Below are 23,658 nucleotides of genomic sequence, written 5' to 3' on the forward strand. Positions count from 1 at the left end.
ATGTATCATATCACATAATGTATCTACATCCTGTGAGGCATATGTAGGTGATAGAAAAATATGTTTGATAGGAGTATGCAAAGAAAGTCCCCTGCTTTTTAAGCAAAACTGCCCCAAAATCTTAGCCTTGCTGCCGACAGCGCTGAGATGTTTTCTTTTACAGCTACAATGTCAGCACCATTTGGGGAACGCTGTGTGCCCTGGGGGTACACATAAACTCCTGACCCTGCTTAAATTGTGTGGCACACGACACCAGGCACGTCAGCAACATTTGTGTGTTCAGCACCACCGTACCAAACCATGTGTTATAACACATCATTCATATCCAGCCGACCACGGGTCCGGCAGTAATGTTGCAATCACTGGTCCTGATCGCTTCCTACCAAATAAACACAGCCTGTCCTCCCTAAAAATAGAGATCTTTCTTACTGCACAGTAATCCCAGTGCCAGCACCAGAACCATACCTCCACAGTCTGCCTCAAGTCATAAAATATTTTTCTCCTACTTTCTTCCTGGCATCAAGCACAGTTTGGGAGATCTAATAGAGTTGTTAGTTTTGGGGTTTTGGGTGTTAGTGTTTTATTAACACAGTAGCTCTGCTCAATGGCAACATCTGGTTTTCAGTGAGATTTCAGGGGGTTTTTAACTCCATTTTCCAGCTGTGTTGACTCAAGTCAGAAGGCAGTCAGCCACTTCTGAGAGTGAAGTCTCCAAACACTTAAAGAGCTGAGATATTCTTTGAAACTCCTGAATCTTGGAAATTAGGGCAGAATCTGACAATACCAATTTTTCCTCCGGAGGCTTCCAGCACTCACAGTTCTGGTTCCAGCCAGGACCAGGAAATTAAAAATCACATGGAAACTTTTGCAGTGCTTTCAGAATGGCTGTAGGTTAGATCTGCACAGAGGCAGAAAGTGCAGGAGGGAGATTTAGTTTTCCCAGGTCATTTATGTTGTGTTGTTCGTGTATCCTGAAAGATGATTTACCCTGCTCAAGGAAACGTGCAAGTCAAAAGAATAAAATCTAGGTTGTCTGGAGCAAAGAATGAAAATGCAGCTTTGGTGTCAAGGCATTAACAATTCATTAGGCTTACCTGTGTCCCAGCGGTGGGACCAGCCAAGAGGCAGATACCCTTATAGTTAACACCGGCTGCGTGGCTGATGTATATCATAAATCCCATCCCTCTGGGACTCTTGTTAGGCAGGTGTGGGTACGTGCCTGTGGCTTGAGCTCCAACAGAGCAGGCAATGGGTGGCGAGAAGGATGCATAAAACGTGCTCCTCCACGCTGCTCGCCGGCTCTCCCGCTCTCTGCTCCCCCATGTAGCCGGCCCCCCAGACTTCCCCTTTCAGCCCTTCCCCAGGGCCCCGTGGCACCCTGCTAAATCCCAGGGAAAGGCTGAGGTACCTGAAGAGGCTGTGACCGCTGACAGGGTAGCTCCCCTGCCACCTCGTCCACCATTGCTTCTGTCCTTGCTTCCTTCTTGCCATCCCACGGCTCCCACTTTTTATTCAGCTCTCCTGTTTTCTCTCCTTTCTCTGCTCCTGCATTATTCAGCTTTCCTTCTTTGGTAGTGTTTTTATCTCCTCTTTTTCACCTCTCAACTCACCACCCTCTTCGTACAGGAGGAAAACAGCAAGCCGTGAGATATGGCCTTGTAAGCAACAACTGATGACAGACTGAAAGGCAGAGGAGGGAAGGCAGCTTTAGTACTCAGCATCCAAAAATCAAATTTTTGCTTTTTCCGCCATCAGTTTTGTTAGAGGAGCTCTGGGGTTCTTGTTCCTGTCCCAGTTACCTGACTGAAGCAGGGGGCTGTGTCTCCTTGGGATGTGGACTTTGAGTTCAGACTCTACTTCTGCTTTCACTGACCAAGCCCAGAGGAATTTCACTGATGCAGCAGAAACTTGTCCAGAGTTAAGCTGGTGTAGGTGGTGTCCACTGGCCGTGATGCTTCACATTCTCAGTTTTAAGTGTGTTGTCCCAACTTTTGCTCTGTTTTCAACCCTCATTTTTTCTCTGGAAAAAAAGCCTAGCCGAACCTAGGAAAATCAGTCTGTGGAACAGGAACTGTTGAGTTGTTTTAGGGTTAAGTTACAACTGTATTGGGTTTTTCCATGCATGCTTTTTTTTTTTTTTCCTTTCCCAGACTGCTTGAGTCCTAAATTCCCCCTGTAAATCTGCTTTCTGTACCATCAGTTCTCAGAACAATGAACCACTTGATATACCTGATAAGAGTTAACACGAAAAATGAATAAATCATTTGCTACTCCCTTTTCTTTTTTGCTGTAACTGGGTGTTGGTCCATAAAATGAAGGAAGTTACATTAAGCAGGAAGTTTAAAAATGCTTAGACAGATGTCATTAAAAAAAAAAATCAAAAACTGGCTTCCTGCCAAGTGACTGTAATTAAAATTATTCTTCTTAGTGAGAAAAAAGCAGATGCAAAGGGAGGTTTCCTGTCTCTCAAAGTAGGAAATATAAATAACTGTTAGTCTCTCTTTTGTGTGTGTATGTGCGCACGCATGTGTGTTTGTGTGAGTGTGCGTCTTAATGTAGGACTCTGTTGCTTATTTCTGAAGTGGCTTGTGATTGAAAACTTTAGTCAATACCATGTGGATGGGTGCTTTATACAGCTATCCTTTTTTTGGTCTTGTTTTTAAATTAGAACTTTGTTGAAAAATAATGTATATAAATTGCCCTTTCTGTATTACATATTACTGAAATGGTTGCTCTTACAGAAAAGAACCGTAAATTTCTGTGTACGGTGTTGAAGGGAGAACAGGATGTGGGTGGGTGTACATATGTGTATATAGCTATACATATCTGTACACATCGTATAGCTATAGCTGATAGCTGTATTAATTTAGAAACCAATGTAGCTAATGCCATGCAACTTCCTAGCATACACGTAAGTATACAAGTATAAAAATGCTTCTATCAGCATAACTTTTTTTCCTGTACAAGCATCTTTAGTTTGATATAATGCCTTTACATTATACTTTAATTTCATTTTAATTACAAACGTTTCTCATCTGATATAATTATACAAATTCTAAAGCAGTCTATTAGCCGAATTAGGCAAGTCTATCATCAGGGGATGTGCTCTATACAGCTCCTTTCTGTCACCAGTGTTTAAAAGGGGGCTGATTCCTTTTCTCTGCTATCATAAGTAGGCTAATGACTACGCAGGTTTGAAGAAATTCTATCAATGCATTTACTGTGGTTTTTTTCAGATGTTGCACTGAAGTTTGTAGTTTTGTTTATTTTTAAGAAGTTGTTCCTTTTGAGGAATTGCAGACAAGGCATGGGCATGTGTTTCAGTGTTGACCCATGAGAACTGGTAGACGTTGTGGAGCAATACCCCTTGGCAGTTGCTAAGGCTCCTACCTAGTACATTAGTTTGTGTTCCATGTACATATCTGGATGGGACATTGCCTGGTGTTTTTAGCAGCCTCACATCTACACAGGTCAGACATACCGTATGGTTCTTCCACCAACACACATTTATGAGTTTCAGTTATTGCCTACCTGCATTGAGATGTATTATAGCATAGATACAGTTCCCTGGCAAAAGTGTCCTGGTAAAACTGTTTCTTTTCCTCGCTGTATTGGGACAAATAGGTCCAGTTGAAGTGTTCTTGTACTGACATGGGTTTTCCTAATTCATTATGCTAACATTTTTAAGTAGATTATGCTTGACTTTACCTCCACCTTTCAAAGTAAGGTTTAGCCCCAACACCGTTCTACTAATCAGTACATACTGCTTTAACATATATCAAAACGCTCCATGATAGCAAATAGCACAGACTATAGGTATGTGGGTGCAGGGCCTCGGTTTGGTATTAAGCGCGTGAAATGAAGAGTAGGAGACAGCAGATAAGCCCCCCAGTGTATTTTGGGGGTGATGACCACAGGCAGGCATACTTCTCCTTTTCCATGGGTGCACTATAATACAGAGGAATAGTTTAATTTTACTGCTGTTTTCTTCAGGACTCCACAACTGCTCAACTTCTGTTTGCAGGCTGACCAGTCTCAGTGCAAAAAGATGCAATCTGCAACACAAAGCACAGCTTATATTGATAAACTCTGACTGACCTGAATATCAGAAGCTGGATGGCATGCCAGTACAGTGTGTACTGACCTTTGTAAACAATTTCTCTGTGATTTTGGCATCTTTGAGTGGCCCTGGAAAAACTTCCTTTGGAACAGATAGCAGAACTCTCTTCTGTTTTTTGAGTTGCCAGATTATCTGGCAAGAGAGCTGCTAAAAAGAGGTTATAAGAACAGCTGAAAAAAAGCAAGTACATGCCTGGTGCAATCAATAGAGCAACTGGCACCACTGAGCAGGAGTAGCAGTGATCTGAAAACATGCAAAAGGAATATGGACATGGACATCCTATGGGTGTTGCAGTGCTGTAAGAGCTGAAGAGAGTTCTTAATTGCTCAGAGAAATAGAGAGGGCCTAGTCCAAATGAGGAGTAATGTAGGCTTGGAGATGAGATCAGGTTACAAAAACTATCCCCAAGACCCCTGTTGGAAACTTTAGCAACAGCTAAGCTTATAATTCTTTCAGAAAATGAAACAGAAACATCTTAAATTCAAAATCCACTTTACAGTGCAGCCCAAGGCCATAGGTAATCCATCTCTGCCAATCCTAGGATGTCCTCAGTAAGCACAGGTTTAAGAACTGCATGGCAACAAGCCTCCTGGTGTCCTGAAAAGAGATTCCTGTCTTCGTTGAAATCCAGAGGCCCTGTGAAAAAGTAGGGAAGGTCAAATGTACAACACAAACCGTAAGAAATCCCTTGTTGTTCCTCCAGTCCCAACTCTGTGCTCTTCTGGAAGGCAGTTTGCCTAAATCTAATCCAGTTGGGTTTGCAGTTATGTCTGCTACTGCTAGAAGTCTACCAAATGCACCTTTCAGAGAGGTCCCAGGCAAATATGCTGGAGAGGTTTTGTTGCTGCTTCCCAAGTGGGAAGGGGAGCCACGGCAGGATTAAATGACCACTTCTGTGGCAGTGCCCACAGCTCCCAAATTCTTGTCTGATGCCCTAGGCTCCGAATCAGCAAATGCTTCAACCCTTGCCTTACTTTAAGCTGCTAAGCCATTACATGGAAAAGATAAGACAGTCTCTGCTGTTAGCAGTGATGACTTCCTCGCGTGCTTCCCCCAGTAGTGGTGTGGTATGTCTGCATTTGGGGGGAACGTACTGTGAGGGGAAGGGAATGGGGCAGTTTTATCTGCGGTAGGTAGAGGGAAGACTGATCCTTCTTCTACTAAGAGTGTCAGAAAATACACCGATGTTTTTCACTCTTGTGCTGCTCTGCTGCAGACATTTTGCGAGCAGAAAAGGAAAGCAATGGGTTTTTTTGTTGGCATTTTGGCAAAGCATTTTCATGAGCACAGCTGCCCATTGAAGACATCTGTCTAAGTTCCCAACCCAGAATAACAAGCAGATCTGGGCAAATGTTTGGGGCTGTGTTTTTCCAGCAGGTTCACTTAAGTGTTTCATACATGTGGTTCCACGGACGAGTAAGTGAAGCCCGGAGCAGACCTGGCCAGTGCTTTCAGCTGCAACGCGTGTTTTGTGTCCGGCACATGGGAAGGAGATTGCATTCCCAAGGAGCTCTTTTGAGGAGTGCTAAGTAAACAATAAATCTCTTCACAATGGAATTTATTCTGAGTGGATTATCAGGGTTAAAAAAATACTCCATTGCTTTCAGCTCTTATCTTTGTTTACCATATCACTAAGGACAGTGACCTGCCTTTGTGCCCTAGTACTGAACTGTCAGCAAGAGGGAGAGGAAATGCTGCCTTCTCTATAGGCTCAGCATATAGGCTTAATGAGGAGAATAATTGTTGGTTTTGCTCAGTTTGGTTTATTCTCTTTTTGGTTTTGTTTATTCTCTTACTTCAGCGAATCTAGATAATCTTAGAGAAAGACCTTTGTGCCAAATTTCTACATTCTATAATTTAGTGACCTTCAGATATTTAAACATTATTAAGACCAAATTGAGCTGACAAAAGAGCTTGTATCCTTTCCATTTCTCACCGAGCTAAGCATGCTGTGTCCTGTCTGGAGCCCGGTCGTGTGTGGCACTCTCTGAACACCAGCCATCTTTCAGCTTGAGGAAGGAGGGAGCGCGCCGACACCCTTACTGTGGTAACACTGAGTTTGTGGGAAGCCCATTCGCTCTTGGATCACCTGATGAATAACTCCCCTTAATGAAATAAGAAATGCGTGATGGAAAAAATAATCAAATAGAGAAGCACCATCCAGGACGGAGCAGAGGTGTGCTGGTAAAGCCACACGCGGTGGAGCAGCATTGCCTTGTCCCAACAGCCCCACCTCTGGATTTTGGGGAGCACAGGATGTCGGAGCAGAGCAAGTTCAGCTTCTGCAAGGGCTTCTGCACCCTGACACCAGCTGCAGGAGCTCATCCTGGGGCCCACAGGGAGCACTTTTGGTGTGGCTCCTCTTCCAGAGGCTCTACAACAGCAGCAGTTTCCCTGCACAGTCCACTCTTCATAATTTAAGTGTGCAGAGGTGCAGGGAGCAGGGAGGATCCCTGTGGATCCCAACGTCTGTTTGGGACCCAAGAGCATCATAGATAGATAAACCTCAAAAGCAGATCCCTTAAACTTCAAATTATAGCTTTTTTTTTTTTCCATGAAAATGTTGGCAAACAGTGGGTTTCTTTGCCTGGTTGTTGCTAGCGTCTGTGTGGGTGCATAAGATCCATTACAACCTTTTTCTCCCAGCAATTGCACATCGTAAAGCAAAGCTTTAATCGTGGGTGTAAGTTCACTTCTTTATTTGCACAGAAGGAACGTATAAAATTTCAGTTCCGGTAGTCTGTCCACAATTTTGTTGTCCATTCAAGATTTATCTTTATTTTGTATAATATCAGTATTAACTGCCAAGACTTACCTTACCCATGACTTCAAAAATTAAAAAAAAAAAAAAAAAGCAGTGTAGTTACTGTTAGTACCATGTAATGATCAGGCTTTGAACAGGAGCATCACATGCTGCCTACCTCTGAGCATGCCAGCAGTATCCGCACAATCTCATGAATAAGGTTTACTGGACTTATTAATAAGTGCTGGAGGAGAGGAAGAGACTTTCCCAAATTTGCTCGGAAAGCTGCGTCAGGACTTGACCTCCTGACTGCGAGCCCCATGGCTTCACCACACAGCAGCTACTCCCCGCGCTCCTCCTGCCCGCGCAATAATGTGCCTGGAATCTGACCCTGCATTTCCCGCTGTCACGTTGGTATCAGCTGGAGATAAATGAGGCCTTTTGTTAACTTGTTCCTTGCTTTGCAGGCTGCTTTTCTCTTCTGGTTTTAAAGAAGAGGCAGTGGTGATGTGGCACTGAGGCAGAGCTACGTACATGCACTGGTTGTCAGCACGGTATTTGTAATATACTGGCTGAAGCGTCTCTTGTGGTAGAGATGAGACAAGACTCCATTATAAGGAACACAAAAGGGATTTTTCTATCAAGTCCACTGGAAGTAGGGAGCAAGCCGTCATCTTCCCTGGCTCTGCAGCTCCCAGCCTGTGTAGTACCAAGGAGCAAAAGTGGTGATGTGCATATGCAGAACGCACAAAAACGTCTTCCCACATCCTGACCTAGATAAATAGGACTTGGAATGAATTTTCTGACTTCACAGCACTAACGCTTTGAACCTTCCGAGATTTAAAGATCGTATTTTTTTTTAGTCTTTTTTATACCGTTTCAAATTGATGGATGTGTTACAGAAAATACACATGCATACATGTGTGCGCACATGAAGAGAGGCCAAAAGTACCAGTACCAATCTCTCTTACTGTGCCATAATGTGAAATGGGAAGTGAATGTGTTAGGAAAAGCAGTGGGTATGGACAGAAATGCAAGATGCTCTGGCTCTTCTGAGCTGCATCGCAAATGCCTTGGGAGCTAAGGCAGGGAAAACCACGAGGCTGCTCTGAGTTACGCTAGCAGAAGGCAGGTCTAAGTATGCAAGAGGTGCAAAAGGGAATCGCATCCACCTGCAGTTTTTTACATGTTTCTTACAGGACGTGTGACTTGGGCAGAATATGATCCCAAGTAACCTGCTTTCCAAAAGCTTTTCCTTCATAATTGATCCAACACCCTCCCCACCTTTTTTTTTTTTTTTTGTGCATCTTGGGTATTATAGGACTGGGACTACCAAGGTGTTGCATGATGTCATTTAAACTAGAGCAGCAAAGTTGGAATAGCAGCAATGTGCGATTGGTTTTGTGATTATCATGCTTGTTCACTAGAAAAAAATGTAGGTTTCTTTACATACATGGAAGTCAAGGAAATAATAAGCACCCTTCATCAGTCAGATAGTCTCTATTTATACATCAGGGTAGGTGTGGGAAGCATGAATTCCTGGTTTTTCTCTGGTTTTTTCACGCTGATTTTCTTTTTTTACTTTTTAATTAAATTTCTTCGTTTAGAGTCACACAGCTGTCTGGGCTTCAGCCATAGATAAGTGGATCTGTGTATGACAGCAGCAACCAAAATTTATCTTTCTTTTCTCTCTCTCCCCCTCAATTCCTCCCTTTCCCACCCCCCTCTAGTACCCAGCAGGAAAAAAATGCTATATATAGGCTCAGCACAGTTTCCCCCCCCAATTAGTTTGTCTGCATGTTTCAATTTCATTCTGTGTCAAGCTTTTCCAAGGTACCAGGTTTGGCATTTTCAAGAGGAGGCTGGATGCTTAACCCCTGGGGCCCATCTTGCAGTAACACCCCTCCCTCCCCAAAACGTTACCCATAAAACTGTGGGCACTCTGAGGGGCAGCTCACGCTTGTGTGAGATTTATTCACATGCAGTTCCCAGCCTTGTAGACTTGTTTTCTTTTTCTAAAAGGTCTGTGTGATTCTAGCTGAGCGCTAGCAGCAGATGGCCAAAGGGCAGGCAGGGATGGCCCATGGTGCTCTGTAAATGGAATATTACCAGCATCCTGCCATTGCACTGCAAGTCTCCAGGTATTTGTTTTGTATTCCCTCAAATCACTCGACACTGAAGTCGAGTGATTTGAGGGAATAACCAGAATCTCATCTTTCATTAGTAAAACAAAAAACAACCAATAAAAAGAAGAGGAAAAAAGTTTCTAGTTGAAAAGGTAAGACTGAAAACATGAATCCCAGTTCAGAAGCCAGAAGGCAAATGAAGTTCAAAATATTATTATTTGTCATAAATCTCATGTGTTTTCCAGCCAATTTCAAAGTATGCTGGGGCCTCGCTCATAATGTTTGAGCTATGAGGGTTGGTAATATTCTCAATATGCCTAGCTCCTCGTGTGTGTGTGTGACAGGGCCTTTACAGGAAAAGCCTACAGCTGTGCTCCATCTTTGTACTCTCAGAAAATCCCTCCTCCCCTGCAAATTAGCCCATCTATTGGTATCCACAGATCTTTCTGCCACAACTCATGCTAAAAAGGGTGAAGGACACCATCTTTTATTAGGTATTTTATAGGGCAAAATTGCTAGTGAACTCCCTGCAGACCATTATGGTTTATGTACTTTTCTGGCTTAAAAGTGCTCTTTCCTAACGTGTCACCACTTTGTGGGTGCCACCTTTGCGTCTCAATGAGGTCTGGATCAAGGGGCCTCCACATCAGGGCTGCCTCAAATCCAGGAGGGTACCACCATGTTGGCCAGGTTCTCCTGGGTCTCCACTGCACCCCAGACCTTTTGCAACTTGGTGCAGGATAGAGCTTTGAAAAAGAAGAAGAAAGGATAAAACTCTGAGTATTAAAGTAGTGTGGCCATAAGTGAAATGACAATACAGAGGTGAGATGTGAGGCATTGTAAAAATAAGGGTCTCCTTGGAAATACGGAGTGGTAGATGAGCGAGATGGCCAGGCAGTGAGACAGGAAAGGATCGGGTTCAAGAAGCAAAAATATCCTTGAGAAACAAGAGAGAAAGAACAGCAAATTGGTCTTCACACCAGGATCATTGTGGGACTGTGAGGTAATAAATAAATAAAGGCCAAAGCAGCTTACTCATAAAGCAGAAGAAATCGTGAGCAATACTTTCCATTTGCCTCCCCCGTAAAGTCTTATATCATCTTAAAACATGCTAGAAATGACCTTGTTCAGATTACAAATGAATTCTGTATTTTCTCACTGCTGACCCTGTGACTTCATCCTGCAGCTTTCTGAGTTGTGTTTTGTTTTCTCCCCTCCCTCCCGGGTACTCACAAGGGCCAGCGATTCAGTAAGCACAGAGGGTCTTCCTACCCATGGCAGTATGCAATGCCCCCCAAATGGCTGCACTTCCCAGGTCCGTCCTCAGCTGCGGCAAATCAGTACAGTTCTTCTGCCCCTGTGATTCAGGTTTGTGCTAAAGGAGACCACGAAAGATGTGGCCTCCTGAATTGCGTGCGGGTCTTTATAATCCCTTTTCCAGTGTGCATCTTTAAACGTCAGAAAGACCCAGGTCTCGGTTTCTTTTCTTGTCTGCTCTTTGGTTTATGTGGATCACTTGGACACTGATAATTGCAGAAGAATTCTAGATCAAAAATTAAATTTTTGGTTTTTATTTCCTGGGATTAAGGACTGAAAGTTGCTTTGGGGCAGGGGGGTGGGGGGGGAAGTGGAGGTTTTCCACTGGTCTTTTTTGATTGGAAATGTTCCCATGATTTGGGTACAGTTTGAGTGTCATTACAGAGGTCCAGTTGGCCCTCAAATAACCTACTGTGCCTATCAGTGTAATCGGGACCAAGTCATTGTGTGAAGTAAATCATAAACAGATGGACAACTGTGTCATGCTGCTCTACAAAGGGTAGAGGAAAGCAAAGACACAAAACAGCGCCAGAACATGACACCATGATAGCTTCACTAAATCTAAGCGTGAACAGGCTTAGGGAAATTTCTGTGTTCCCAGATGGAGAAGAGATAGTGTAAGGGAAGAAAGGGAAAGAAATCTTTGAATAGGCATTTGCCAGGATTTGTCGCAGACAGCTTTATCTGAGTATCTAGAGAGGTTTGTCATAGGATAGTGTCATGGTAGCAGACACCCCTGCTCACAGCCAGTTCCCCACTGTGCTTGGGGTAGTGGGTTTTGGACTGGCATCTAGTTTATTTGAAAGATCCTTTTCATGCATTGGAGAGAAAAAACACAAAAGCTGTTTTAAGTGCTATCAAGTTTTTTCACATACCAATTGTAAATTGCTTTGTTGTACCCAAGGCACTCGGCACTTTTCAGAGGGAGTAGAAGAGGAGCAGTCATTGAATAGCTTTGGTCAGAAAAGAAGTTTTCTCCCTTTCTTTCTCCATTTTTCATATTTTCAGCTAAAATGTGAGAAGTTTCAAGAGGAATAGACTTTTCTCTCATGCCTTGTAGAAAGGACATACACTAAAACCTGGAGCTAGGACTGGACATGGAATAAGCCATGTTGCCAGTCAAGAAATGAGGCAGCAAGTGGGAGTAACACAGAACGGGTCCCACCTAGGAAAGTTTGCCAGCACTGTCTAGATAGGGAGAAAAAGGAGGTGGAGGTCAAGAGTTGCCATGCAGCTGGGACATACTAGTGCTCCTGTGCTCCAAGGCTTCACATGACTCATCAGTTTTAAACCATACATTAGAAAATTATTTCTCCCTTTGGCTCTGACCCTTCACTATGGGGAAAGTCAGGGAAGAAGGGTTAAGATTTTACCTGTATTAGGCAGGAGGTGCAGGAGTCTACAGCAAGAAATTGGAGGTTAACACCAGAAAAGCCTCTTTACTTTCTGTACTTTTAGTACTATCAGTTTCCCAAGGACAGGCTGAGCCCTGAGTTATGATCTTGACAGCTAAAAACAAACAAAGCTCCTTTTTATTTCAGACATATTTAAGTGCCTTACAATGGATTTCTTTCTTTTTTGGTCATTTTAAGTCTATGCATTCAGAGCAGCATTTGCTGCTCACAGGAGTCACACTGAGGCTGAAAAAACACACCAGGCTACTTAAGAAGGCTCGAGTTAGTGGGTGCTCAACTCAAGGTTGTAAATTGTTGGCCTCAGTCTTCAGCACCTCTGCTGGCCCCTTGTGTGCAGGGAGGGAGTATTTACCAGGAGCACCTCACACATGCATTTGGAAGATGACCAACTAATTAATGTTTGCTAAACGCTTCACAAGCCTCGGGGGAAAAGCAACTATGGAAAGGCAAAGTTTTATTATTGTTGTACTGCACCTAATGTACATAAAATGTTTTCAAGGCATCAGGCACTACATAAATGTTGTATGGTATTAAAACTGACCTGCCCTTGTCGGAGCAAATAATAATTACGCTGAGTGATGGGAGAATCTTGCAGTTTCTTTGCTGTGAATGTTTGCCTGTTTACTAATTCAGAAAAGGTCTCATCCAGCAACTGCTGAAGCCAATGACTTAAGCAGCCACTGGCTTAAGCCCATATTTAAGTATCTGCAGAAGGGCAAATTAGTGAAGTAATTTATTTTGTGTAAAGCTCTGCTCTCCTCATAGGTTGGACCATGCTCTAGGGCATATTTCCCCAAACTGCATGCCTGAGGCTGAGTCACCTCTCAGTCCGTAAGGCTGCCAAGCGTATGAGGCCATAGAGATGAAGAACAATCGAAGAGGACTTCACTACATAGCCCATATGATAGACTCTATTTGCAGCATGAAAATTCATGCTGATGCCTTTTAATATAAACATAATGTGAGGAAATGAACATTTGATTAAACTAAACACACGGGCCTTTTATATGCAAGGCCCTAATTTAAAACACTGTCACCTCCATACAGAAAATACCAGCTGGAACAGGAATGATTAAATTAAATCATCTGGCTCTTATGTGATACCATGAATGTCTGCTGAGGGGAAAAAAATCCCTCTTCCTTATTCCTGTAGATCCACAGCAACCACCAAGGGACACGTCTATAGCAGGAAGGATTAAGTTTTGCACGAACTTCAGTGCTTAATGTGCGTTGGACTGGTGACATGCCCTTTGGACAGACCTACCCCAGTTTTATAATTCTCTTTCTCAGCCTGTTGGGCCTCTGGCAGTCCTTTCTCCTGCTTAATTTCCTCCTTGCCTCCCTCCCACTGGGATCCTTCACCATTCAGCATTTCTGCCACCCAAGCAGAAATTTTGATTGTGTCAGACAAGTGTAGAAAGAGAGACTTTCAAGCCTCGATGGACTGAGGAGAGAACCAGGAGGGATTTCCTGGGGGCTGAGTGGTTTTTACAGAGGTGAGAAATGGGCAGTCTCTGTGCCCCTGATGGGCTTAGCGCTCTGCAATGCACGGCTGCAGATTATATCACATCCCCAAATAGCTGGAGCGAGGCATGCAGTGCATACAGGTAGAGAGCCACTTCTGGAGAGGAGCTGCTCTTCCCCACCAAACCTAAGGAAAGAAAATAGCATAGTGAAGGTACTTGTGTATTAAAAGCTGCCTGGCTGGGCACCATGGCCTGCCCCTTCCTTCATGGCAGCGGAGCACCCCAAACGCCCAGTCTCACTCCCAGTTATTTACTCGTTTTTCATTCAAGTGCAGCCACTTCTCTTGGCACGGGAGTCTGGGACTACGTGGAGCTGACAAATTCATGAAACTGAGATTGAAACAGGTTTTTTTTCCTTTCTTTTAATTTGTAGCTTGCCTCATAAAGGATTTCTGTAGTGATTTTCTTCTCTTTTTCCTGCCTCTTTTTTTTTTCATATCTTCTACCTGATGGCACTCATTCTGTTCTTGCTGATCACCATGTGTCACTAGTAATGTAGGTGGAAGAGAATTTCTGAATGTTTTGGTTGCAGCTTTTCTGTTTATCTGTTTGGTTTTGGGACACTGTTCAGCTTCAGGAAGTATTTTTATCTCACAGAAGTTTCCTTGTGAACAGTGATGCTACGAAGACCTTGTTTTAGTGCCGCAAAAGCTACTGGAGGTAGTGCAGGTCTGTCTTCTGTCAGGAGCTGAAGTCTTTGATTCTAAAAGCAAAGTAACATTAAAGACGGTCGACATTGGTGTAACATTATACTTTCTGGCTCTTTCCCCAGCGCTATTGGGTACATACTTAGAACCGCATTTTCCTTTCCCTTACACTGATACAACCCCAGGGAGCTGCGTGGATTTGCACCGAAGTAACAGAGGGAATTTGGCTGCAAGGTCTGCGTGTAATGTGGTTATCGGTGCGTAACTGGTGTGCCGGCCTTTCCCACCGCCTCGGAACTTGGCCTGCGAATCGGCGCCTGCCTGCGCCTGTGCTCACGCGGCTTGCGTGGCGAGGGACCGGGTGAGGGGGAATGTGAAGGGTGGGGTTAGAGGAGGAGTGAGGGTGACTGGCAGGTGATTTCAACAGAAAGCCATAATACTAAATTTATTTGGCATGCACGGTCTTTAGGAGAAGCCAGGAGGGTTTGTTTAAGCTGTCTGAAGCACTGGGAGCTGTTGCAGCTTGGGAAGGGCCTCAATGAGCAAAGTAATGCTCCAAACCCCAGTGAGTGACCACCAAGGGTGGGGGTGGAAACCTGCATGCTGCATTTCCATTTGAATGGCAACCCAGGCAGATGAGAGAGGTGACAGGTAACCCACATGAAATAAAGAAATAGAGGGAAAGCTTGGGAGTACGTGAATAGCCTTTACTTTCTTCTGGGGAAAGAGGCATGAGGGCTTGGAGCTGAGGACTCTCTTTAATGTTCGTTTCTGAGAGGATTCAAGGGGAGGTGCTAGGCAACTCAGGAAGCCTCTTGCTGCTGCATCTTAATCTGAAAATCAGGCTTGTTGTCCTATTTTATTGTTCCTGAACCTCGTTCTCAATACTATAGTCAAGGACTGAATATTTTGCTAGAAGAAAGCCTTCTGTAGGTCTTTATCACTGGAAATGGCCAACAGACACTTGGTGATTTGAATAGGCTCTTCTCTATCTTAAAGCAGTGTATCTTAAAGCAACACCTTCTGCCATGACCTGCCTCCTGGGACAAGTGGGAGTCAGGAACTTCAAGGTCCTGTTTCCCCAGCAGTGATGGCTGGTCCTGCCTGGTGCCATGCCTCAGAGAGACATCTCACTTGGCAGGTGCAGGCTGGACTGCAGAGAGGTTTTTCAGTAAGTTTCACATGAGGATTGCCTTAAGCATTTTGTTTAGTATTTGGTCCAAGTTCTGAGGATGAAGCCAAGAAATTTTACTTCACGAACTTTGTCCCTATTTTGCTGCCTGACATTGTAGAGAGGTTTTACTCTGGTGCTTTACAGGTATTCCAGCATGTTGTTGTGGATGTGGTAAAAGGTGAGGCAAGCTTTCTTTAAGGGAGTTAAAGATAGGTGCCTGTTGAACCACAGGCACCCTTTTTTCCATTGCTCTGCATTTTGAGTGCTGTCCTGTGTCTAGCCTTTCCTTTCTTGATATGGTGGTTAGCAAGGTTTTCATGGGCAACCATAACTTGACATAGTATTCTTGCATTTCTTCTCTCTTTCCCAGGCTGAGCATGAGACACAGGCTCTAGTTCTGTTAGGGGATGAGTAACTCCTAGACGTGACCGAAGAGAGGTCAAAACCCCAGGCAGATTCTTTGATCTATCAGCAGCTTTTGATCAAGAAACATTATTGACCCATTTGTGAATCCTAGTTATGGCTACGGTCTGAATAGCTCTTTTGGCAGTTTGAAAGGGAGGTGGGTGAGAGTCACTGGGGATGATGCTGGCTTGTTTTTGACTCCTATCCTATTGCTATCCAAAGCGTACATTTTGGGGGAGAGCTGATGTGGGCTGTGTAGCTATGCATACGCAGATAACTCATGGATCTGCATCTGCACTTAACCAGATCTGCACACCATCTCTCTGACATGGACTTTGTCACAGTCACACATGCCCATGAGGCATTTGATTTGGATTGCAATTTCTCAGAAACCGCAGCTGGTTCAGTCCCAGGCCATGACTCAGCAGTGCTAGGTATGAGGAATGTGGACTCTGCAGCCTCCACTGCTTCCAAATCGATTTCAGGTGCACGTCACACTCTCTCAACTACACAAAGTTTTCTCCAATTTTTTTTTCATTTCTGGCTGCTGAGCACTACCAGACCATGACCAATAGGATAAGTGGAAATCTGTTATTCACTGATGTGTAGTGGGATTACCATTCCCGTAACAGAGGTGGTGGAGGAGGATCTGTGCCTCACTCACCAGCTACTTTGGGGAAAAGTTAGTGTCTCTTCTTAAACTGTCGCTGAAGATGGGTTCATGCTGGACGTTGTATGGAAGCAACTGAGGTGCAGGCATATGTTCCCTTCAGCTGACTTGGCTGTGGTGATGCTAACCACAGCCAGCAAAGAGGAGCGAGCAACTGGGAACAGTAACATCTCGAACTGCAGCAGAAAGATTGGCCAGACCTCTCCTGTCAGCACTTGGATTCCGTTGGTGTTCATTGAGGAATTAAAAGTTAACTGAGGGTGGTGGCAAAAAATAGGTTTGCCTGCCTAGAAAACGCTAAAGCCAATACTGAGAAGCATAGGTGGATCTGAAAGGCAGTTATCTCTCTTGGAATTTGTATGGGGATTAAAACACACATCAACCTTGTAGCACATAGGCAATTTTATAATCACTGCTGGTGTTTCACCCGAGGGTACTCTGTGGGGTGAAGAATTAATTTCGCACCTTTTTTCTAAGGAATCAAGGCCTGGGATTTGCTGTCAGTCATAAAGCAGATGCTTTCTGGGCCTCAGAAGTGATTGAACCATCTGGGATGGGTGAGGGTATATCACCACACCTCCGGAAATCAAACCGGGGAAACATGCACGCAGAGAAATGCCACAAGATGTGACATGGCCATTTCACTTCCATGTCAACAGGAAAAGATACTAAAAAGCTGGGCAAAGCATAAGACAACTGCTGTGCAAAGCAGTGGCTGCAAAATTAAAATATAGGATGTTTTATTACATGCAGTGTGGTGACTCCTTTCTCCCCCCCCATCTCTACTTGTTATAGAAAGGAAACTCCTTCTTAATGAAAAAACCACACAATCTTGAGTAAGAGGCAATGCAGACTTTTTTTTTTTTGCAGAGGGTTAAAGTGGCATCTTTGCACAACACCACCCGCCGCCCCAGCAAACCTGCCAGCAGTTGAAAGATATAAATAGGGACATTTAGGGAGAAAAGCATATTTAAGTTCCTTTGAAATGTGCTTGGCTAAAGGAATATTTTGAAGAGAGGGAGTAGAAAAACAAATGGAAAATATTTTCTTTGAAAGGGGAAAAAAAGCAGCAAACTGTCCTTCCTAAATAGAGATACTTGGCTGCTGTGTACTTTACACAGCCCTGGGTCAGACCTTGCAAACAACTACTAAATTAGGTCCATCTACTTTGATGCTAAAAGCATGGAAGTGCCAATAATTAAGTTGCATCAGATGTAGGAAATGACTGATGTGTCTGCCATGCTCATGATAGCAGAGTTCACTGTGCTGCCATTTGACCGACCCCTTTTTCTTTATGTAAGCAAAAGGAATTTTCTTCTCAGGAAAATCAGTTGGTTTTGCACCTTTGTTTTGTTTTCTGAAATGCTAATCCCCTGAAGGTATAGAAGCTATTTGAAAGAGCAAATCAAAGCTCCCATAATTTAGTGTTATATTGTTTGTTGATGTATGGTTTGATTTAGTGGCTACTTATTATATCAGGTTACCATATAATTATCTTAATTATTGACTCCAGAAGTAGAGGAATTATGAGAGAGACAGGAAGGCCCAGTGGAAAGAGCATGGCTCAGAGAATCGAACACATCACAGTGTGCTCTTGGCTCCACCACTCATTTACTCTGAGCCTGAACTCTTCCCTCAGCCAGCCTGTCCATGAAATCAGGAGGGATTGCAGGGACGGGACTCAGATGCCGACCCAGGATTCAAAGACATGCAGGAGAGCAGTATAAAAAGGTCAGAGGAAAGTTCTGAGAGAGAGAGATGTAAAATTAGCAGAAAAAAAACTAATATACACCACAGCATGCATTTGCATCAAAGTGTGGAGCGCCTATGTGGTCATGGAGAAGGGTAGTTTTGCCACCAAGGCCTGAAATTTGAGTCTGATCACAGTTCATTTCCAGCCTCTGCTACTGATTTGCTGTGTGAAATCAGGTAGCCCTTGGATCCCTTTCTGCAAAAAAAAGATGATAAAAATCATCCTTCTGTCTTTGGTTTTAGCTATTCAAATTATTGGAGCACAGCTCCTCGCACAGCCGTGGTTCTCATGACATTGCTGCCATTTGTGTCTTTTAGTCTCATAGTCCTTTGTCTGACAACCATTAACCTAAGCCAAAGGTCTGAGTTAGTTGGCACTACTGTAATATAAAAGCAACATTGAAAGGCTGTCAGTGCAGTCTATACTTCCTATATTGATAATATTTGACATATACTGACTAAATACTTCATCTATTGACAAGCTGAGTTGCATCTTTTTCCCTAAGAGAGGAGCAGACACACTGGTTCTGCTCAGCCTGTGCAAATTAGTTTCTCTGATTTTGCTTTTCTTCCCTGAGCCAAAAAATGGGGATAATAGAGCGTATCTAGTTCCTTCCTAGAGAAGATCAGTTAATGTGAAATGGTGCATGGTGGCTTAGTGCTGAATAAGTGGGATACCCTAATCCGGCAAGGTATCCTCATTCTATTGTACGCCTTTTCTGCATACCATCTGGAGTTGTTCTCTGCTTAGTATTTTCAGTACGTACCATATGTTTTTGCATGAAAATTCAATAAAATATGCATTATACATGAAAAGTGCTGTAGTAAATAAAGGAAGGATGGAATCCAGTCCCCTTTGTGAACGGCAGGGCCCCAAATCTTCATAAAAGGTTTAGTCTGGTCTGACGTCTGTGCTTTTCTCCAATTTACTCCGTGTCAGTCTTTAGGAGATGCTCTAATTTAAAACAAAACTCTGCTTTCCTGACGAGGTTATTAGATGTACTTTGGCTGCCCTCTGCTGAGAGCACTAAATAAGACAGGGAAAATGTCCTTTTTCCCAAAGTAACAGTGGGAGAAATTCTCTGTTCATCCATGTGCTGAGTCGTGTCACTGCTGCTGGTGGTCATCCACGGTTTGGTGTCTTTCGCTGTCTGTTTGCTGCCTGTCAGAGGGCAAAGTCTTCTGGGCTACAGCCCTGTTTGGGTTTTAGTGCCCACCACTCATTGTCAAGGGGGGGTGGTTTTGCAGCCTTGAAATGTGAAAATGTGGGCTCAGGCATTGCCCGCCATGCAAAATTAAGCAGCGTTGCACAGGGGGTGGCCATGGGAGGAAACAGGCTTCTCTCCCCAGGCCCTACTGCGGTCCTGCCGGGTGGGATTTGGGCTGTACCTCAGCCCCCTCTACTCGGCAGAGCAATGCACCGCCGTGTGCCGTTCCTCATCGGGGTGCTGGTTCCTTCCAGTGTCATTTCCCACCCCTCCGCAGGCTTCACAGCGCTGGCACTGTGCTTTATTTCTCTAACTGGGAAAGGGCAAAGGGTTTGCTCCAACATCAGCAAGAATAACTGAAGGACTTGCTGTTTCTTGTGAACAAAGTGCTCCTGGTCTGCCATGCTCCCGTCTTTGGGAAGAAACAAGGGCCCTGTGAAGTTTTTAGTGCATGTGTAAAACAATAGCTCTGTTGTAGTCACTAATGCTCTCTGTAACGCCCTGTTTTTAATACTTCCTAGCAAGTTGATTTATTATTATATCTTCAGCTGGGCTGCACACCAGCGTGTTTTGATGATGAAAGGAATGTTATACACACATTTAATTACTACCCACATTTTTGTATAATTTTGTCATTTACCGTTTTAGATGAGACATCGAGTTCTTCTACAGGAAAAATGCTCAGTAAAAAATAGATGATTGAAAAGCTAATCTGAGATGAGTTTGGCACTCTAAATGTGAGAAAATGTAATTGTTCCTTTCTTCCCGCCTTTTCAGATGGTCCCTGATTACCAAAATGTACAAGAACTCCCTTATCTGGACATGGTGATTGCAGAGACATTGCGGATGTACCCACCTGCATTCAGGTATCTCTTTTTTTTTTGCCCCCTTCTGATTCTACAGGGTAGATCCCTAGCTGTATAAAATGGAAATCTGCTGTTGGAAGACCAGTGCGCCCTTGGTCTCTGTGCCAACATCAATACTGCTTGTGCATTTGAAAGATATAATGTGGCCTATTGATGGAAAACTGGCTAATACTGGTAATTTTAAAGCAGTTTTTTAAAACAGATTGGCCAAGATTGCTTCCTCACCATTCTTCACATCCCTCGTGGTTGGAGGATGGAGCCATTTTGCAGCAGGACTGGTCTTAGAAAGCCAGACGCCTCTCCTTCCATGCACCTTGGGCTTCGGGGATACGGAGCAAAGCCCTACCCTAGCCTGTTGGCTGGTGGATGAATTACCCTGCTGGTCATTAAGGCCCTGATCTGTGGAAGGGTTGCACATGCACTAAGCTGTATTTTACATGTGTGTTTAACTAGATGTCATGGTTTAGCTCCAGCCAGCAACCAAGCACCACGCAGCCACTCGCTCAACGCCACCCCAAGGTCAGATAAGGCAGAGAATCAGAAAAAAAATCATGAGTAGACATAAAAGCAGTTTAATAAGACAGCAAAAGAAGAGGAAACAACAAGTGTAACAATAATACTAATATTACTGATAATGGAATCTACAAAAACAAGCAATGCACAATTGCAACAATTGCTCACCAGCTGGTGATCAACAGCCTGTCCCCGAGCAGCGACTCCCACCCCGCGGCCAGCTCCAGTTTAAACCCTGGGCATGCCGTTACATGGTAGGGAGTGTGTCTTCGGCCAGTCTGGGTCAGCTGTGCCGGCTGTGCCCCCTCCCAGCTTCTTGTGCCCACCCCTCCACCCCCCCTCCGCTGGCAGAGCGTGGGGAGCTGAAAAGTCCTTGACTTAGGTAAGCACTACAATTAACCTAGCCACAACCAAAAACATCACTGTGTTATCAACATTATTCTCATACCAAATCCAAAACACAGCACTATACCAGCCATCAGGAAGAAAAACCAACTCTATCCCAGCTGAGACCAGGACACTAGGACCCATACTGTTTTGCACTTAGTACTGCGTTATACTAATATAGCTAAACTCATGGCTACATCCATTGAACTTTGAAAGTTTTGCCCCAGTTCGCACAAGACTAATTTTACTAAGTTATACTGATGAACTGAAAACAAGGGGGAAAAAAGTTAGAAAGCTGTTTGATTGTCAAATTTCCAAGTTATCACAAGCATAAATGCAAATGTTAAGAATGGAACTTTTCAAAGGGGTCAGCCAGTTGCACTGCCTCTCATAAAGCCAGGGGAAAATTTCAGATGGCTGGAAACGAGCCAAAGCTGAGCTTGGCATGAGAGCCTTTGAAAAATGTATGCCACGATTGCAAGCACCTTAAAATAAAAAAGCTTAAAATTATATTCTCTTTTACATGTTCACAAAGATCAGAAGTCAAGATTTTTCCATGGGCATCTGCAGGGTTGTTCAGAGAGTAAATGTCAAAGATACTTGCTCTTGGATGAGATGATTGGGCTTTGCTATGTTATACATGGTATACAAGTGGAAATTGTTTTGCCACTTAAAGCGTCAAGGATCTTTGAGTTTCAGCTGAAACACTGGGAAACAATCAATGTTTGTCAGATGGGAAACAGAATGAGATTGGAGCAAAGTTGTTCCGAAGTTTCGGTTGGCGTTGTCGGTGCTGTTTATTGATCTGGCTTTTACTCTGATGGATGTGGAACGGGTAGGACAGCCCAGTGCCTCAGAAAGATGCTAATTGCCTATGACAAGGATAATGCTGAGTTAGGGGAAAATTCAGTAGCAGCCAAGCTTGTTATAAAATGAGTTGGGTGTTTTTTGTTTGTTTTTTTTTTTTTAAATGAACTTAGTAGCCAGAGAACTTTCTTCCCCAGCACTCATGTTTCCACTATCACCAAATTCATGTAAGGATGAGAAAGATGGCTTGTCAACGTGTTTTTTAGCATGCCAGTGTTTTGTTCCAGGTTTGGAGTCTCTGTTATTTATTTGTCTGTGAGAAAGAGAGATGGGTGACAGCAAGGAAAGAACGTGTTCCTGTAATGATAGCAGACTGACAGCCCTGAAACTGAAATCTCTGTTCAAGTTTTTAGGCATAGCGTGGGGAGCAGCAAAGAGAGCTCCTGTGTGTTGCCTCACCCCTGTGCTCCCAGCTGGTGCCAGGGAATAGCTTCTAGGCTGAGATAGCAGGGCACACACCTGGGTCTGGGCTGGCTTGGGGTCTGTAGCGACCACTCAAGCAACAGAAGATCTAGATCAGGATCCACCACCACACATTCACACCCACACACCATTTTTTTCAAGGTTTACAGACTCAAGCTCAGCTTTGGCACATGGCTTTTCTCAGTCTTCTTGTCACGATGAGGTTCCTAAGGACAGTGCTACTCTGTCACCTGTCACCACAGGGTGGGAGGAAACTGAAGAGTTTTGTTCCTAACGTCATGCGTATCTTTGATGAGTGTATGTGAACTGCAGTTTTCCAAGGCTTGTGAATTGGTTGTATTTTTGTAGAAGCAGAACACTTAGCCCTAATATTAAAACCATCCCTTGCTAAGTTTCAAGTGCTGTCCCAACATGGGGGAGCTTCTCAAACAAACTCAAAACTAAAAAAAAGTTGATATAACTTTTTCCTGAAAGCAAATCAGCATACTCTTTCAGGCTGTAATTAGAGATGATTGACACATTGCATCTGCAGTTTTCATAAAAAATGAGTCTAAAACCAACATTAGCAGCAAACTTGCAGTTTAACGGTTAACACTTTGGAAAGCCGTAAGCAACCAGAAATGCTTTACTGTGAAAAGGGCAAAAGTTACCCAGCTGGGTTGGAGCTGTGTGCTTCTTAGGTGGAGACGAGTGTAACCTGAGAAGACACTAGCATCAGCAACGGATGCTGTATTTATCTTCTGGGAAAGTGTTACTCCCAAAATTGGGGGTCAGTCCAGCTGAAGAGATTGACTTTTATGGTTCCCTCCTGCTGTGTTTTTACTGTTATTAATCATCTGGGATACATGAAACTTGCTGTTGCAGGTTCACTCGGGAAGCAGCTAAAGACTGTGTAGTGCTGGGGCAGCGTATTCCAGCTGGGGCTGTCATTGAAACCGCGGTTGGACATCTCCACCACAACCCTGAGTTCTGGCCAGAGCCTGAGAAGTTCATTCCTGAAAGGTACATGGAGTATTACTTTCCATTCTTAGATTGAAGTCCTTTATTTGGGCCTGTTTAGATCAAAGGTCTGCCATAAATGCTGTTTCACGCATTAGGGTGGGCACAGGACTCCAGCCTGTCCAGTGGAGACACCAGATCCTGCTGCTACAATCACCCACTATTCACCCGAAGCAGTATTTCCACTAAGAGGAGCACAGCTTAATTTAGATTATAAAAATATGTTATTTCTACCAAATTAGACAGGTGGTGATAGTGGCGCACCCCACAGAGGGTTTGAGGTTTGGTCAAGGTTGAAATGTGGCACAGGTTTTCAGGCCTGTTTCAAAATCAGATGCTGCAAATAGCATCTTGCCTCTGGATGCAGAAATTCTGAAGTAACATAGTATATTCCCTGGCATGGAGGTACCCAGGAAACTCATTCAGCTCGTGGCTGGTTTAGAGCAGCCGTTTTCACCTGTGGGTACACTGTGAGTGGGGAACCTATCTCATCTCCCACT

The 23,658-nt window shown here is 43.9% G+C and overlaps 1 protein-coding gene across 1 annotated transcript in view; it reads left to right on the forward strand.

Moving 5' to 3' along the window:
• The window catches only part of TBXAS1 (thromboxane A synthase 1 (platelet)), a gene marked incomplete at its 5' end in the record, with an annotated part of 149,848 nt that overhangs the window by 122,759 nt on the left and 3,431 nt on the right, over positions 1 to 23,658 (forward strand). Inside the window, 2 exons of the mRNA XM_010288551.1 lie at positions 19,881 to 19,969; positions 23,024 to 23,161. Coding sequence (XP_010286853.1) covers positions 19,881 to 19,969; positions 23,024 to 23,161 — 227 coding nt within the window. The remainder of the gene's footprint in view (positions 1 to 19,880; positions 19,970 to 23,023; positions 23,162 to 23,658) is intronic.

Source organism: Phaethon lepturus, unplaced genomic scaffold (assembly GCF_000687285.1).
Source record: "Phaethon lepturus isolate BGI_N335 unplaced genomic scaffold, ASM68728v1 scaffold9576, whole genome shotgun sequence".
Taxonomy (NCBI): domain Eukaryota; kingdom Metazoa; phylum Chordata; class Aves; order Phaethontiformes; family Phaethontidae; genus Phaethon; species Phaethon lepturus.